The following is a 14,757-nucleotide window of genomic DNA, read 5'->3' as shown; positions in this document are numbered from 1 at the left end:
TTAATGCAAGCAAGTATTATTAATACTTCATTTTGGGGACATGTGAAAATCCTTCGTCTTAGGAAAAACATGAGATCCATCAACGATCAAGATTTTTCGGAATTCTTACTTCATGTTGGTAATGGGGAACAAGAAACAGTGATTGATGACATGATGCAATTACTATCATCTATAGTCATACCATGGAATGGCGAAGAATCCATTTTCCAATTGGTTAATCAAGTTTTTCCCAATTTGGAATGTCATGTAAATGATGCAAAATACTTGGTGGAAAGCGCGCTTATAACTCCAAAAAATGAGGATGATGACAAACTCAATCAAATGTTGATTGATAAATTTTTGAGGTTTGAACACATCTTATACTATTCCGATTCAGTTAAGGATGATGTGAGAAATTTGTATCAACAAGAATTCTTGAATTCAATTTCACTTGGTGGCATGCCCCCTCATCAATTAACTTTAAAAAAAGTTGCCCCCATAATGCTTTTAAGAAATCTCGATCCAATGATGGAGTTTTGCAATGGTACAAAACTAGCTCCGATAATCTCTTTAAAAACCACAGAAAGCACCGGACTCCCATTTCAACTGATGAGAAAACAGTTTCTTGTGAAATTGAGTTTTGCACTAACCATAAATAAATCATAAGGGCAAACATTACCAAATGTGGGTATTTATCCACCAGACCACGTATTCAGTCATGGACAATTGTACGTGGCTTTATCAAGGGGAATATCGTCGTCTTCAACAAAAATATTGGTGAAGAAAGGAGAATTACACAGTCGCAAAGAAGTCTTCACAAGAAATGTTGTGTACAAAGATATTTTGCTTCCATCAAATATATGTTAAAGTTACATTCATTCTTTTAATGTTTAATTCACTTTTCAAATCTACGTAGATAAATATATTTAAATTGTATAAATTGCGTGTAAAACATCGTAATTATAAAAGAGTCTTCCGCAAGCGCATGAGCTTGTGCAGGAAGACTAGTATTTATATATACACACGTCATTTAACATAGCCATCTGCAAAGGAGGCCTAATAAATGATGTCCTTATCGATTTGGTTGTATGTGGGAGCAAAATTTAAGCATGCACATCAAAGCACCGCCCAAACCAAAAGCCTTCAATTCCACCAAACTTTCAAATTTATCAAAGCTCGTCTGTAACTATTTTTAAAATGATTGTAAGTATTTTTTTTTAAATACTTTTAAATTTAAAAAATACTTGAAATACTTCTTGTAACTGGTATATTTTTAATTATTTTAAAAATATTTTCAAACGAATTTAAATTGAAAGAAACAAAAAGCAAAAGACTTTTTTTTTTTTTTTTTTTTTTTTTTGGCTTTTGAAATTCCTCTTTTTTTTTTCTTTTTTTTTTCCAAACGAGCAGCAGGAAAACGGTTGGGAGTTGTTACACATATCATTTAAGGCCTCTCTTTTTCATTCAACTCCTTCAAAGTTCTTTTTAGATCCAAATTAATTGCTCCCACAGGAGTCACCACAGCCCTTTAGTTAGGGCTGATTTGGTATTGTTGCGTTTTGAAAAAAAATTATTTTTACTGTGATGTGAGAATAAGCAGTTGTGAAATAAAGTATCAGAGTGTTTGGTAAACTTTTTTGTAAAAGTGTTTTTGAATAAAAAAAAAAAAAAAAGCAGTATTATAGTGTTTGGTAAACTTTTATGTAAAACAGATGTGAAAAAAAACCGGTTTTTCAAAGCTGGGTTTTGCAGCTTCTTGTTTTTGGCTTTTTTTAATCCAAAACTGTGAAAAAAAACTGAAGCTGAATGTTTACCAAACACAAAAACAGCTCCCAGTTTTTTTCATAATCACCTTAGTACCGAATTAGGCCTTAGTACTAGGAAGTGGTGCCCGCGCGTTGTTGCGGGATAAGAAAATTCGCAGGTAATAACAACTAAAAAATTAATAAAAATAGATTCAGCATAATTTCTAAGTTTTTGAGTTTTGACTAACATTATATTAATTTATTCAAACAAATGCATTGAGAAATAAAGAGTAAGTGAAATTGGATACATACCTGGGTTGAGAATTTGGATAACATATATTCATTGTCTTAGTTTGACCAATATCAGAAAAGATAAGTTTGTTGCAATTTAGTACAACAAAGATGGAAATTGGTGTTTCATGCAATAAAATATATCTAGTGATAGCGTTACATAAGAGTTTATTTGCCATTAATATAATTTTTAAAACATAATTAAATGTCATTCTAAGACGGATCAGATTTATGTAAATTGATAAACTCAGTTTTGATTATCTAGAGTAAGAATCATCATTTCCATCTTTTCTCTTCAGAGGAATTAACTATTACCAATTTATACACATACTTTCTTCTGCTAACTTATTGTGAATACATGGCTAATTATTTGGTTGTCTAGTGAAAGGTTTAAGGCCAATGTTCAAAAGTATAAAAAGGCATCGTTCCACTAAAGATATGTTCTGTCCATATTTTCTAAATCTTTGAAAGAACATATTAGATTAAAATAAATGAAGAAGGTATATCTCTTATGGAAATGTCTACTTTTATACTTTTGGATATTCAATCTAACCCTTCAATATGCAAGCAGGTGATTTGTCATGTATTTAGATCATGTGAAAAGAATATAGTTTGTATGTATATATATATATATATATATATATATATATATATATGAGTAATATCTAATTCCCCTAAAGAGAAAGCTTAGTAAAAATTGAAATTAAATGTAAAATGTCAATAAAACAAAATTAATAAAGTAATAATTAATTTTACATACCTTTGAATGTTCGTGTCGTCATTGCTTGAAAACATATTTGTCAACGTTGTAAGTTCGTTGCTGAGTTAGCAATTTTTTTTTTGTTTCCTAAAATTATAAAACAAAGTGTTAAAAAAAAAACGTTTTGTAGCAATTAATAAATAATATGCAATAATTAGTTGACATGGATGGAAAAATGGAGTCATACGTAGGATGAAAGAGTAAAAACCAAATTTGAATAAATAAAAAATAATTTGTAATCCATTATCATGCATCATTATCTATTTTATGCTAAACATAAAAGATAAGGTCTATTACTATGAGTGAAGCTAGCGTTTTTGGCATGGGTGTTCTAAACCGTAAGGAATTGAGAAACTGAGATTAAGAGGAATTCTGATCAAAGAATTGAGAATTAATAGGAATTGGATCCTATCTTTTCTTCTAGTATATTACTATTTGGTATGTATATAATGAAAAAGTTATCTTGTTGCCAAGTTTAAATTTCACCAACCATAGGTTTAAGTGGCGCCCAGTCATTCTCACGACATCAGTTAACAGGATATTTAATAGTTTGATTAACGAATGTATGAGACTGTTCCAAAATTTACACCTTAGGTATGACTCTGGAACGAAAAAAACTTGATGTACTAAATGTTGAAAACCACGAAATATGAAAGTAGTAAACTGAGATTTACCCAAAAAAATAAAAGAGATGAGTTGAAAAACCAAATGCAAGGGATGATCAACACGTGGTCTGCCTGCCCAATATATATATATATATATATATATATATATATATATATATATGTTTTTACCCTTTTTCTCCCACTTCGCATCATGACCTCTCACTCAGATTGGACAATCTTTTTCTGTCCTGCCCAATATATAGGACAATGATTGTCTGCCCTCCCACTTTCGATGCTTTCCTATTTTGTGTTGTCACAATTAAATCACGTCAATATTTTATATTATTTTTTCATATAGATAATAAGAAAAAAAATAAATATTAATATAAAATGTTGACGTGACTTAATCGTGACCACACAAATAAAAAAATACAGAAAAACACCAAAAATAGGAGGACAAATAATCCTTATCCCAATATATATACTATATATATATATATATATATATATATATATATATATATATATTTCTGCAACTTCGCATTTATTATCTCATTTTAAAGAAATGGGCCTGTGTAACTACCAGGCAATTATAATGGCAATGGCATCCCCCATTTCCTCTATCTCTCTCTCAAAAGGAAGGGGATCATCAAGACGTGGCATAATGTAAGCCAAAAGCAACCAAAATATGCTTCCAGCATCACCAATATACATATACATATATATATATATATATATATATATATTTCTGTCATTTTGCATTTATTATCTATTTTTCGAGGAATGGGCCTTCGTTGCTACCACTATTTATTTTTCATATGCGTAGCTGCGCGTTCTCTACTGGTAGCAAGAGTCCATTTAATCACGTTAATTTCCTTGTCTTCCATTTTGATTGTTGAAGAGTCTCTGCTGGAGTGTCTGTTTCTAGAGCTACCAAGATTCTATTTGTCTCCTCCTCCACAGTTAATCGCCTCTTTTTTCACCTTGAAGCCATTTGCTACATTCAGATTTGATTCCCGCATCCATTTTTCACAAACACGTCACATGAAGGTATAGGCATTACTGTTTGGTTCAACATGGCCTTCGCATCGTGTTCTAAAGGTTGATGTGATTACTTGTTCATTTGAGCGTTTGACCATATATTTCGAGTTAACTCTGTGCAAAGTATTGCGTGTTGTGCCTTGTTTAGGAGGCGGTCTAGCCGGGATCAACCCGTACATCGTCTGAATCAGTTTATGACTCAGGTATTCAAGTTCTGGACAAGAAGAGAACACAATAGTGTGAAATGAAATTTGAGCAATCTCAGCTCTGGCAGCATCCTTTGACATGCTCTGAATTGTGTAAAATAGTAAAGAAATGTCAGTTTTCGTGAGCTGCAAACGTTGTACCTAGAGTGATATGTAGTGCTTATTTAAGAAAAAAAGGGGCCAATGTTGTTTTGATATCTGAAATATTCAAGATAATGACACTGCATTTGCTTGTTCTTTTCTAAAGATGACAATGTATCAGCGGGCGGGACACACACGCTCTCCCTCAAACGGAAAATAAATGGATGAGATTGAAAATAGAAGATCTAACATTTTTAGAAATTAAATTTAATGGCTAAAACACGAGTCAGTAAGTGCTACATTGCATTGAAGTATTAGATAATAACTTCCCAGCCACGCCCTCACAATTTTGTTTCTGGGAACTCACACGAGAACTTCCCAGCGGGTCACCCATCATGGGATTGCTCTCGCGTGCTACTCGCTTAACTTTAGAGTTCCAATGGAACCCGAAGCCAGTGAGCCCCCAAAAAACCTCGTGCTAGGTAGAGATGGAACATAAGGCTTACATGATCCACTCCTTTGGACGATATGAGATGTTACATTTAGGTACTTAAATGAAAGTCCTTTCATTTTTATATAAGAAATAGGCTTTATACTGGCGCCTCCTGAAACTCAAGTTCATTCTCATTTTACCCTGTAAACTCAAATTGTCCCACTTAACTCCTGTTTGGCATTTTTGCGGAGAATATGTCTTGGGTTGAACGAGTAAATAACTTGCTAGGGGTTAGTCCAGGGACTAAATACGCCTAACAATTTTGACCAAAAAAAAAAAATACGTCTAACAAAGCCATAAGACAAGTCGTCTCATCATTTATGGGTGGTAATTAACGTGGATCCTCATGTAGTCGACATCAAAAATAAAAAAGTCTAAAGTTAGGTATGCACTTATACCTATAAAACCAAAGGCCCATCGGTTCCCAACTTCATCATTTCATCACCAAATTAATTTGGCAGCAAATTGAAGAACTGATTGCTTAATCATGATGAACAACCAAGTAATCTTCAGTCTCACCTTAGCCATCTTCTTCGCAGGTAAACAAATTGACTTGTTCTGTTCTTTTTGTTTGCAGTTATTTGAATGTGATCTGGTACGTGTCATGATTCATGAAAAATGTTATATCGATCGTTAAATTGTCAGACATGAAATTTTGTGTTTGAACGTTATTAATTTGTGTTCAAATTGATGGATAGTTTGTAACAGTATCATTGACACATATATAGAGATATAGAGATATTTTTTTGTAACATAATGGTTATTTGATTATTCGTTTATAATTGGCATGTAGGTGCACATGCAGCTACGATCACCTTCACCAACCGTTGCACCTATACCGTATGGCCAGGGTCCCTAACCTCCGATCAACAACCACAACTATCCTCCACAGGGTTCGAGTTAGCATCCGGCGCTAGCAGTTCCTTGACCACTCCAGTCCCATGGAAAGGCCGCTTCTGGGGCCGAACCGGATGCTCCACTGACGCCTCAGGAAAGTTCAGTTGTGCCACAGCAGAATGTAACTCTGGCCAAGTCACATGCAACGGTAACGGAGCAGTTCCACCAGCAAGCCTAGTCGAAATAAATATTGTCCCAAACGGAGGCCAAGATTTCTACGACGTAAGTCTTGTTGATGGCTTCAACTTGCCCGTGTCTGTTGCCCCACAAGGCGGCACGGGCGACTGCCAGACCTCTTCCTGCCCCGCCAACGTCAATGCTGCTTGCCCAGCTGAGCTGCAAGTGAAGGGGTCCGATGGGAGCGTAATTGCATGCAAGAGTGCGTGTACACAATTTAATCAACCACAATACTGCTGCACTCCTCCTAATGACACACCAGCTACATGTCCACCCACAAACTACTCTCAGATCTTTGAGAACCAATGCCCTCAGGCTTATAGCTACGCTTATGATGATGTCAACAGCACCTTTACATGCAGCGGTGGACCAAACTACGTTATTACATTCTGTCCATCAGCCTAAAAATAGAACTAGAAAGGATATTATGTAATATCCCCTTATATCATACTATAGGAGAAATAAACTTTATGAATTTTGACACTTAGTATTGTCATGAATTTGTAATAATTTCAATGAAATAAATAAAGAATAATACTCTTGCATTCCCCTTTTCGGGGATGAGCTATTCATGACTACTTGCAAATATGTATTTTTACTGTAAAAAATTTATAATTAGAACAGTTCAATTTCTTAATTTTTCTTTAAATATTATCCCAACAAAAAATCATTTGAATCATAAATTATTTTATTTTTTAAATGTATCAAATAACCATGTATGCATCAAATAAATCAACAGCCTCTTTACATATTAGCCTGAAAATATAGGTTGTGAAAGGACAAAATTCCCTTTTATCTATTACCATACATACAATTGGACAAATAAACCCTACTAATTTTAATACAGAGGTATTGTCAGGAATATGAAATACGATATTGTCCAAGGGCTACGTAGCTAATGCGCTGTTTCTGGCTAGCATTAGTGCAAGAACCGACGTGTTTAAATTTTTAACCCAAAAAATTTAGGGTTTAACCCAGAAACATGTTTTGTGCTTCAACTCTTCTGGGTTAAATTTTTAGTCTGAAATTATTAAAAAATGAATTTAGGATTCTTAAAGTAACTTTAAAAAAATTAAAATTTTGTAGACTATTCTAATTTAATTTTATGAACATTTTAACTTAAAAATATTTAGATTCCAATAAATATTGAAAAATCACTAAACTGACACCATGAAACTCGCCAGACACTATGAAAGAATATGAAAAAACAATTATTTTTAATTACTTTAGCCGTTGGATCTAAATTTGGAACGTTAAATCTATTTTTTTTACTGTTGGATTTGATTATATTAAATCTTAATTATTGGAAAAACTAAAAAAAATACATATATATGGTGGGCCAACCCTACTAACCCAGGGGGAATCCTGGCCTAAATTTGCCCCAGAAATGAGTTTTGGGTTAAAACTCATATTTACCCTAAGGGTTGGAGCAAGTTGGGGTAGGTTTAGAATTTAAAATTTGAGTTTTACTCTAAGGGGTGAAGTAGATCTAAAGGGGGTAAAAGCTACATCCCACCCAAAAATGATACATTTGCCAATTTTTCAGTAGTTTAGGGTTACTTGGAAAATGAATGAAGAAGTTTGATTCTAAAATTTTATTTTATTTTATTTAAAAAATGGACTAGCTGATGGCTTTGCCACGACAATCCTCTCTTCCAAGGGCCGGGAAGGCTCACAGAGACATTTTAGTCTCCCTCTGGCCACCATCATATGATTCACTAACACCAGAAATTATTACTATAGTTTAAAACTAGAAAAATGCCCACGCGTTGCTGTGGGACTTGAATGCACGAATCTTAACCACATAAATTAGACACATGTAACTTGAAAAAAAATTAAACAGAATCATGAACGAATGAAAAGAATAGATGAGTGAAAAGTGAAAAAGTAGGTTGTTTTTGTTTCAGCAGTTAATCTTTCAAGCATAAGTGTTTAAAGCAACAAAGATGTAGTACGCATGTTTCCATAAGTTACAAAAGGAAGATGTAATATCCCGTCCCTAAAATCATGATTTTATTTTATTCTTGACGTATTTCGAAGATTTGATTAGGACTAGTTCTTTATTTCTCCAAATTTGAGAAAAACGAAGTGAGGGTTACTTTAGTCATTTCCAATTTTCTCGACCTTTTCGGTCAACTCTTGAATTGGTTAGGTAGAGTTCGATTCCATGAGCACGTAGGCGTAAACAGATCTTATTTCCAAGTCCGAACGAAGAAGTTAGAGTCGTTTAAAGTTGGTGGTATTTTGGTAATATTACCAAAATGCTATAAATGGGGGGAACCTCCATAAAAGGGGGAGGGGTTTTCAGAAAATGGGAGATGGAAACTGCACTAACCCGTTTTAGGGGGAAATTTGACCCATAAACCCACCAAACTTAACCCGCTTGTATCTTTTTCATCCGAGCTCCGTTTTGGATGATCTTGGTGTCCACGGAAAGCTCTTGACGAGCCCTACATCTCTGTGATGTTAGATTTTCCCATTTCTTTTCCATATTTGCAGTTCGAGGTCGCAAAGTCCACGACTTTTCCGGCGGTTTTATCATTTTTCCGGCGATTCCGGAAACGATTTTCTTCGAGTGATGTATGAAACTTCATCTACTCTTCATAATCTTCAAGTGGGTATGCTTAGTTTGTGCTTTGGTATTCATTTTAGAGTTGGGTGTTTAGAACCCTAGAAATCCGGTTTTCTCCGGTGAAATTGGACGGTTTCCGGTTAGAATTTAGCGTCGGGCTAGTTGTGAAAAGTGTTTCCTTTGTTGAGCTCTAGCTACCACGTAAATTTGAGCTCATCTAGTTAATGTTGAAATTCATGGTTTGTAAACCCTCCATCTTGACTTCCACCGCGTGTGGCGGTGCGTGGGATCGTTCACGAGTGTGATCTAGGTTTCAAATACCTTCTAGTGACCATGTGAACCTATTTCTAGCTTGGTTTCCAAAGATTCAATTGTTTGGTGTGGTGATCAATTTGGACCGCCACTTGTTTGTGTGATTGTCGACAATTCGACCATTGGATCAAAATGAAACTTTAGTATGTTATCCTCAAAGCATAATGTGGACTTTGGGAAGTTATGGATCGTAAATCTGATTTGCGGATTGTTGTGGACCCCATCGTTGATCGAAAATTGATTTATGGTCAACATGTCTCAGAATGTTCTAAATAATAAAATTAGTACTATGGGAGACTTAAGTGAAGTCTAATGGGCCTACATTGGTTAGATAGTGACTTGAACATATGTGATATGGTTATTACCTTGATTTCTTATATTGGTATCATCGGTGAATTTGACTTGGTCTTATAATGTGATTCTATTGAAATGTGATTATATATATATATATATATATATATTTGTATATATTTAGCCATAGACCTATGTTTATCAAACATGATTTGGCTTGTGTACTGATGATGATCGTGGTATGTGAATTGACGTGCATATTCGAAAGGTGTTTGACGTACATAGATGGTATGTTATGATGAAATGTGAGTGACTTTAATATATGTGAATATGAAATGGTTTTATAATCATTTTTCCTATAAATTGTTAATTTTCATATTTAGCCAATGATGTTGTTATATGAAGTGGGATTTGACGTGCATATTGGAAATATGGTTTGTTTTGTTTGATTGGCTTGATTTGATGAAGGTGAGGGCTAGTGGTGGACCGTTAACCCATTGTCATGGGGTTTGTTGCTTTGAAACATGTGTCAATGCTCGTTTCATTATTTCTTTTCTTGTTTCGTGGAGCCTTTATAACTTGAGCAACTTGATTCATGTGTTGTTTCATTAATTGGTGGTTGCAATGTACTCCGCGATTCCATTGAGTGATGGTCCGGAATCCTTCCTACTCCACTCTGCGATTCCGTTGAGTGATGGTCAGGAATCGTATCTTGGTTTGGGTTCCGTTGAGTGATGGTCCGGAATCCCTCTTACTCCGTGATCCCGTTGAGTGATGGTCCGGGATTGTATCCACATTAGCTCATTGAGTTTAGTTTGAGATGGTTGCAAAGGTGTAGGCTTTGGATGAACAGTGTCGCCCTAATTCTACTTTCATTGTGTGTATGTGAATATGGGTGTGAGATGTTATGGTTGTTTGAAATGAACTTTTGGATGTCTGGGTGACTCCCTCAGAGTTTTCAAAAGTAGGGTATTGATTTCTTATGAAAGATTTATATTCAAGGTTTATAAATTATGATTGATGGCTAGTTTTATTATTGTATCACATGCTTATTTTATTGTCCCTCACCCGAGCCTCTTAGCTTGTCTGGGTGCCTGATTTGCCAGTGCACCAATTCCATAATATTTGGCATTGACTTTACATATGACAGGTCTGGGTAGATTATGAGAAACCGCTTGATATTTTGGTTCCGTTGAGTGGTCCGGAACCCTATGTTGTTGGATTCTGTTGAGTGGTCCGGAATCATTGCTCTTGTTCATTCCGTAAGGTGATTTTAGAATCCTAAATTCGAGTAGATGGGAATTACCCACAATAGATATTGTGAAAATAAATTAGAATTACCATGTTATTATTCTTAACCCAAATTGGGAATTATGTAGAGTTCTTTAATTAAATTCGTGAAATGATATGTTATCTCACTGATTGATTAACGTAATTAAACATTAATATTGTGCTTCGTAATTCCTTGATATGTTACAAGCTATGGATCGGAATATAATGTTGGAAGCATAGTGATTGGTATGATGAAGTGAAATGTGATTTAACTTGGGTATTGGAAATGGTTATGACACATGATTGTAATGCATATTGAATTGCTTGAGAGATGTGAGGTCTAGTAATGGACCGATAAGCCATTGTGATATGGATTTGTTACTCGAGATTGTTTCGTTGATTTTTTGGGAATTGAGTAACTTGAATCATGTTTTGTTTCTTCGAGCCATTGTTATGTTTCTTGGACTTCTGTTCAGTTCTGTTGTGTGGTCCGGAACTGAGTTCGGCTTGGATTCCGTTGAGTGATGGTCCGGAATCCCTTTTGATGCCTTGATTTCGTTGGGTGGTCCAAAATTTCCCTTTTTCAAAGATGTAGTCTTCAGTCGAACTATGTCACTCTAGCCCACGTGTTTCGACGTGTTGTATGTGTTATTGATGATGTGATGGTTGACATTATTAATTGATGGGATTGTGGAATGACATTGGATATGAGTGTGGTTATCATGAGGATTTTAGTTGATTTATATTTCTAGAGAATCATGTGTACTTTGTTAATTCTTAACTATGTTACACACTATGAAATGCGATTTTATGTGGAAAACGTGATGAATTACGTGATGGATGAAGTGGAAAGGTTAATCGTCATGTGAGATTGTTATGTTGGATATCATGGTTATTGTTATGATTGGACTTGTTGATAAATGTGGCTAGAGAATGGTATTGTGCTTCGTTGGTTCTTTGAAGTGATATATGTTGTGAATTGCGGTATCATGTTGCGACATAATGATTTATATATAGTTGGAGGGGAAATCATGTTTTTCAGATGGGTTTGTTATGTAACCCTGAGTCTAGTATTTTCATGCTTGTCAAGTTCTATTGATTGATTGAGAAATGTTATACCTTTCGACTTAATCTGACTGTGTTATATGTCAATTATTGTGCATGACGAACTAGGAATGGCTTGATCCCTGTTTAGGGTACATAGGCAGTCTAACGGGGAGGTTAGATGCAGCCATAAAATATACGAAAATAACTATACGATTCGATTTTTGGGTTGTGCTTGCCCATATCCTGGAGGTGGGATATGATAAATACGGATTTTTTGTGACGTCACGTGTCAATTCTGGACGTATGTCGGGATTGGGGCGTGACAGAAGATGCAGTCCAAACATATTTTACCCCTGCAGTTACGATGGCAAAATGCATGCCTTGTAGCCTAGGCACCTGTTAAGTAGTTACAAAAACAAAAAAACAAAAACAAAAAAAAAAAAAAAAAAAAAAAAATCCCAAATGTTCAAAGCAATAAAGATGCAGGATCCCTGTTTCCATTAGTTACAAAAGGACGATGTAGTCCACACATATTTTGCCCTTACAGTTAGGGTGGCAAAATACATGCCCTGCAACCTAAGCACCTGTTTAAGCAGTTACAAAAAAACTAAAAAAAAATGTTTCAGCAACACATGTTTTACAGGCAAAAAAATAGAGAGCAGCTTTGTAGCAATTCATAACGAAGACGGCAATCCTTCATTTTTTCGGCGGGCGAACATCTTCATCACTATAGTAAAAAACATGAATCATAGTTTAGCAAACATTGGTATAACAAATGTTATGCAGGCGTGTATGTGTAAAACAAATTATAATTTACCTATCTTTGGTTTTTTTGGCTTGAGACTTTGTTTTGAGTGCAGCTATCGGCTCTTTGTTGGCGGGCTCAATCTTAGGGACAACCAATTTGTGGAATTCTCTGGTAATTCTAGCATAATTGGTTGTCTCTGTTTACCCGGTGTGAGTTTTTTTGCTGTGAATGAAGGTACAATTTATAAGGTTAAAGAGAATCGTAATAGGTATGCAAAAAAGTGTCAAAGAATGGTGCAAAAAGATTGGCTAACAGTTTTTGATCAGCGGCATAACACATGTACACCCAAGATAAGCAACCATATTTATTAAGATTTACACATAAGAGGATAATTGAGAGGAAAACTTAACCTGTCGGGTTTGCTTGGTTGATCAATGAACAATGCTCTCTTTGAAGTTTTGTTTTGGTTGGGGGGGGGGGGGGGGCAGGGGGTGGAACTATCAAAAAAACCCAATTAAAACACCAACCAACCAATAACAGAATCACAGAGATAAAATGCCTAACAACATTCGATAAAAAAACAAGAACACTAGCCTAAACCAGAATAACAGAGATGGCAAGGGACCTTCAACCCTCATAGAATCACACAGACAAAATTAAAAGGAAAAAAAAAAAAAAAAAAAAAGGTCCAACTACTGGACAATTAGATCCCAAACTAACCACATAAATAGGACAAAAACTGAAACATGGAGTCATGCAACACAAAACCTGTAATTAGATCCCAATCACAAAATGTCAAACCAAAATTCCTAATCTAACTATCCAAGCAAACACAATTCTAATGGGGTTTAGAACAAATAAACCAATTATCCAATTTGAATGGCGTTTGGAACAAATACATTGACTACTCAGTTTTCTCAAGCTTTACATAAATAGACAGATATAGATACGTGAACAAAATAGAAAGAACCCCAATTCCATTCTAAGCTCAAACCACCAAATACATGCTTAGTTACTCGACCTTGACATAAATGGACAGATAACAGATACGCACATAAAATAAAAAGAAACTCAGTTCCAATGTAAGCTAAAACGAACAAAAATGAATCATATATTTAAAATCCAAGCATGAAAGCTTCACGAATATAAGTAAAAAAGGTAGATAACTAATTAGGCTTTGAAAAAAAATGATGGCGCATAATTATATACCTCAAAACGTCAAGAAATCAACTGCTTCCTCCAACAATCCAAATTTTTGAAATTTACAAAAAGTAAATCCGTTAGCAACCCTAAGACTTTCAAATTTAACGACGAAATCTAATGAAATTTCAGCTAAATGATCAAAGACACACCAAAAAATAAAACAAAAAAAATTTAGGAATATTTTGAATCCAACACAACTAATTTGGTTCCGTGAAGAATACGAAAGCTCAAGGCCTAGGTGAAATGTTGAGTAAATTGCAAGGGCCCTCGACCAAAGCTATAATTGAACAGTAATGTCATGCAACCTACAATTACTTCAATACAATCGGATATAAAAGCAAATTAAATTTGTAAAGACACTCTCCCTCGAGGGTTTAACCCTCCCCACTCCCCAAACCCAAAACGATGACTTGGCAAAAACAATCCCTCCACTTTGTCGCCTTGAGATGTGTTCACTGAATGAAAATCATGATACTAACAGAACAAATAGCAAGTACTCTAAACCCTAAACCCTTTAATTAACCCTTCGCATGTTGGGTTTCGAAAATCACATAAGGAGTAAACATGAATTCATAACATATTTTTAATTAAAAAAATAAAAAATAAAACAAAACTTCCCACTCCCACGTTTCCATCACTCCCTTCTTTTCCCCTTCTATTTCAAAAACAAAAATACAAAATTTTTTCACACACTTTGTGTGTGTTTATACGCTAATATAAATATTAAATTAATATCGAACTTGGGGAAATGCTATCAGCCTCCCACTATTTACTGGACAAGGATTGTTTGCCCTCCCATTTTCCGTGCTCTCTTGTTTGCGTGGTCACGGTTAAACCACGTCAATATTTTATATTACTATTTATTTTTATCTTATTATTTCTATAAAAAAACAATATAAAATATTATCGTGCTTTAACCATGACCATTAAAAACAGGAAAACACAAAGAATGGGAGAACAAACAATCCTTGTCCCTCCTTACTTCTCCTCAAAAAAATCAACACTCCAGATGGATCCCCCCACTAACACAACAAAAA

At 34.8% G+C, this 14,757-nt stretch overlaps 1 protein-coding gene across 1 annotated transcript; it reads left to right on the top strand.

Moving 5' to 3' along the window:
* Positions 1 to 5,604: 5,604 nt before the first annotated feature.
* On the top strand, positions 5,605 to 6,847 carry LOC137722543 (thaumatin-like protein 1b). The gene is made up of 2 exons (XM_068461572.1): positions 5,605 to 5,740; positions 5,995 to 6,847. The coding sequence occupies exons 1-2, from the start codon at positions 5,689 to 5,691 to the stop codon at positions 6,678 to 6,680; spliced, it is 738 nt and encodes a 245-aa protein (XP_068317673.1). The 5' UTR covers positions 5,605 to 5,688; the 3' UTR covers positions 6,681 to 6,847.
* Positions 6,848 to 14,757: the final 7,910 nt, after the last annotated feature.

Source organism: Pyrus communis, chromosome 17 (assembly GCF_963583255.1).
Source record: "Pyrus communis chromosome 17, drPyrComm1.1, whole genome shotgun sequence".
In the NCBI taxonomy this organism is placed as follows: domain Eukaryota; kingdom Viridiplantae; phylum Streptophyta; class Magnoliopsida; order Rosales; family Rosaceae; genus Pyrus; species Pyrus communis.
This window is presented reverse-complemented; position numbering and strand designations above follow the sequence as displayed.

Bases quoted from the DNA above. Each gene is read 5' to 3' on its own strand.
- LOC137722543 (XM_068461572.1), top strand. From the start codon at position 5,689: ATGATGAACAACCAAGTAATCTTCAGTCTCACCTTAGCCATCTTCTTC. The intron at 5,741-5,994 runs GTAAACAAATTG...ATTGGCATGTAG, and splicing joins CTTAGCCATCTTCTTCGCAG to GTGCACATGCAGCTACGATC.